Genomic DNA, 2,390 nt, shown 5'->3' with positions numbered 1-2,390 from the left:
ATGGAGGAGTCCAAGGACCTGCATGTCCTTGGTGGAGTGGGAGGGGGAGTTGAAGTATTGAGCCAGGGGGTGGTTGGGTTGGTTGGTCCGGGTATCCCAGAGGTGTTCTCTGAAACGTTCTGCAAGTAGGCGGCCTGTCTCCCCAATATAGAGGAGGCCACATTGGGTGCAGCTGTCTCCCCAATATAGAGGAGGCCACATCGGTTGCCTGTTAGAAAGGGAGTGTGAGGATTTTGTTACAGTCACAGTGAAGGAAAGGTGATATATTTCCAACTCAGCTTGGAGACTGGCTTGGAGGGACATTTGCAGGTGGTGTTGTAACCATGCGACTGTCCTTCTTCCCCCTCGCAGGTATGGGCAGAGGTTTTGATGGAACCTTAGTTAACTGCTGCTTTGTATCATGTACATGGTATACACTGCTGTCACTGGGCAAGTGATGAATGTTTAACGTTGTAGTTGAATCAAGTAGGCTGCTTTCACCAAGACAATGTTGATCTCAATAGGGACCCTGCTCCAAAGTTTGGGGACTCTAAACTGGATCCAGTCAGGGCCATCACATTGTAAGAAAACCTCTTGTGATCAGGGGCTGCATGTTCGAAAGGCAGCGTTCCCGATAATCCTCCTCAGTAACCAGATTGCCAAAATGAGGGTCATGAATCTGGTAATTGGTGGACTGACATCAGAAAAATGAGCAGGAAAGCTGTGGGATGATCCAAAAATAAAACCCCACTGGTTTCTGTGAGGGATTTTTACCCAGTCTGTGCTACACGTGATTCCAGTCCTATACTAGTGCTTTCATGGTTACAAGAATTCAGTGGCTTTGCAGCCAACCACGCCCCAGAACGCATTTGAACAACTCAAGTTTAACTGGGAGTGAACGATTAGAGGTTCTCCTTGCGGTATCTGGGCAGAAACAGTCAACTAATCTGGATAGTTAAGCCCTCACAGACAAGGGCTGGTCCCGAGGCTAATAAAACGATAAAAGTTAACATTATTCGCAGTCTGTGGACAGGCTGCATGTTTCGAGGCTGTCACCTTTCATCAGTAATGCCTTGCAGTTCTCACCAAGGCTTCTGTCCAACTCTTCTGTTTCGCTCTCCACATTACCCGCCGAGAGATGTCAGGTTAGAGTCCCGGGCTGGTCGCAACGCGTTTCTCACTTTCAGCAGCTGAGCTCCGCACCTGCCTCAGCGTCTGAAAGTGTCCATCCCTCCCCGCACTGACACATCAAACAGCTTCCAGCCAGAGCTGCCTCCGAGCAAGTTTCAGCGTCAGAGCTGCTGGTAATCTCAATGCCAATGTGTCAATGCCAATCTCAGACCTAGTCTGTGTCAGAATCAGTCCCTAACTCAGTGGAAGAGGCAGAGCCAGCCTCCATACCGATGTCAGTTCCAGTCTCAGCGTGTCTCAGTCCCAGCCTGATCTTCACAGCTCAGCCCAGTTCCAGCCCTAGTGCCAGACTCACTCCCAGACAACTTTATGCCAAACCCATCCCAATCTCAGTTCCAGTTTTAGTACTGGACCTAGTCTAGTTAAGTCTCTGTCTCACTTTCAGTGTCAGACTAGTCTCCGTCCCTGTTCCAGTCTCAGTGCGAGCCTCCCTCTCAGTCCCAATGCCAGTCGAGTCTCAGTCCCAGTAACAGTCTCAGTCCCAGTTTAGTCCCAGTACCAACTTACCTCAGAGCCAGTCACAGTATCAATCTAGTCTCAGTGCCAGCATAGTCCCAGTGCCAGCATAGTCCCAGTGCCAGCATAGTCCCAGTGCCAGCATAGTCCCAGAGCCAATCACAGTATCAAGCTATTCCCAGTACCAGCATAGTCCCAGTACCAGCATAGTCTCAGAGCCAGCCACAGTAACAACCACAGAGTCAACATAGTCTCAGTACCAGCATAGTCTCAAGTGACAGTCTCTGACTTACTCTCAGTGCTAGTGCCAACGCGCTCAGTCTGATCTCTTACCGGATTTCACTGTCTCAGACGAGCTCATGGTGATACACGCTGCTTCTCTTCTGAGAGTCTTTGAGGGACTTGTACCTTTATCTCCTCCATCCCCGCCCACCTTAACCACCCGGGCCAATCAGAATTCCAGAATAGGTTTGACGGATGGACGCTGTAGCCAATCAGAGAGCGTCAGGGGCGCGGTGGAACGGGTCTGACGTCAGAGAAATTTTAATTCAGAGGGTTTCCCCGGACATCACGGAATCTCCAGTTGTCACCCAGCAGCCTTCTATATCAATCCAACTTATAGTCGCAACGGAGGCTTTAGATTTCCAGGGGCTGAAGGTCTTCTTTCCTTAAGCTTCTATATCTGTCATTGAACGATAACAGCAGAGGCCGAGGCTATTCGACATCATCGTGTGGGTGCAGGGTGTCTGCAAGAGCAGCTCACC

At 50.2% G+C, this 2,390-nt stretch overlaps 1 protein-coding gene across 1 annotated transcript in view; it reads right to left on the bottom strand.

Moving 5' to 3' along the window:
* LOC122557069 (regulator of cell cycle RGCC-like) overlaps positions 1–2,052 on the bottom strand; it is a 17,014-nt gene extending 14,962 nt beyond the window's left edge. Inside the window, exon 1 of the mRNA XM_043704346.1 lies at positions 1,960–2,052. Within this exon, the coding sequence (XP_043560281.1) occupies positions 1,960–1,987 (28 nt within the window). The 5' untranslated portion in view covers positions 1,988–2,052. The remainder of the gene's footprint in view (positions 1–1,959) is intronic.
* Between the last annotated feature and the right edge of the window lie 338 nt (positions 2,053–2,390).

The sequence above is a fragment of the Chiloscyllium plagiosum genome, chromosome 15, assembly GCF_004010195.1.
Source record: "Chiloscyllium plagiosum isolate BGI_BamShark_2017 chromosome 15, ASM401019v2, whole genome shotgun sequence".
NCBI classification, from domain to species: domain Eukaryota; kingdom Metazoa; phylum Chordata; class Chondrichthyes; order Orectolobiformes; family Hemiscylliidae; genus Chiloscyllium; species Chiloscyllium plagiosum.
This window is presented reverse-complemented; position numbering and strand designations above follow the sequence as displayed.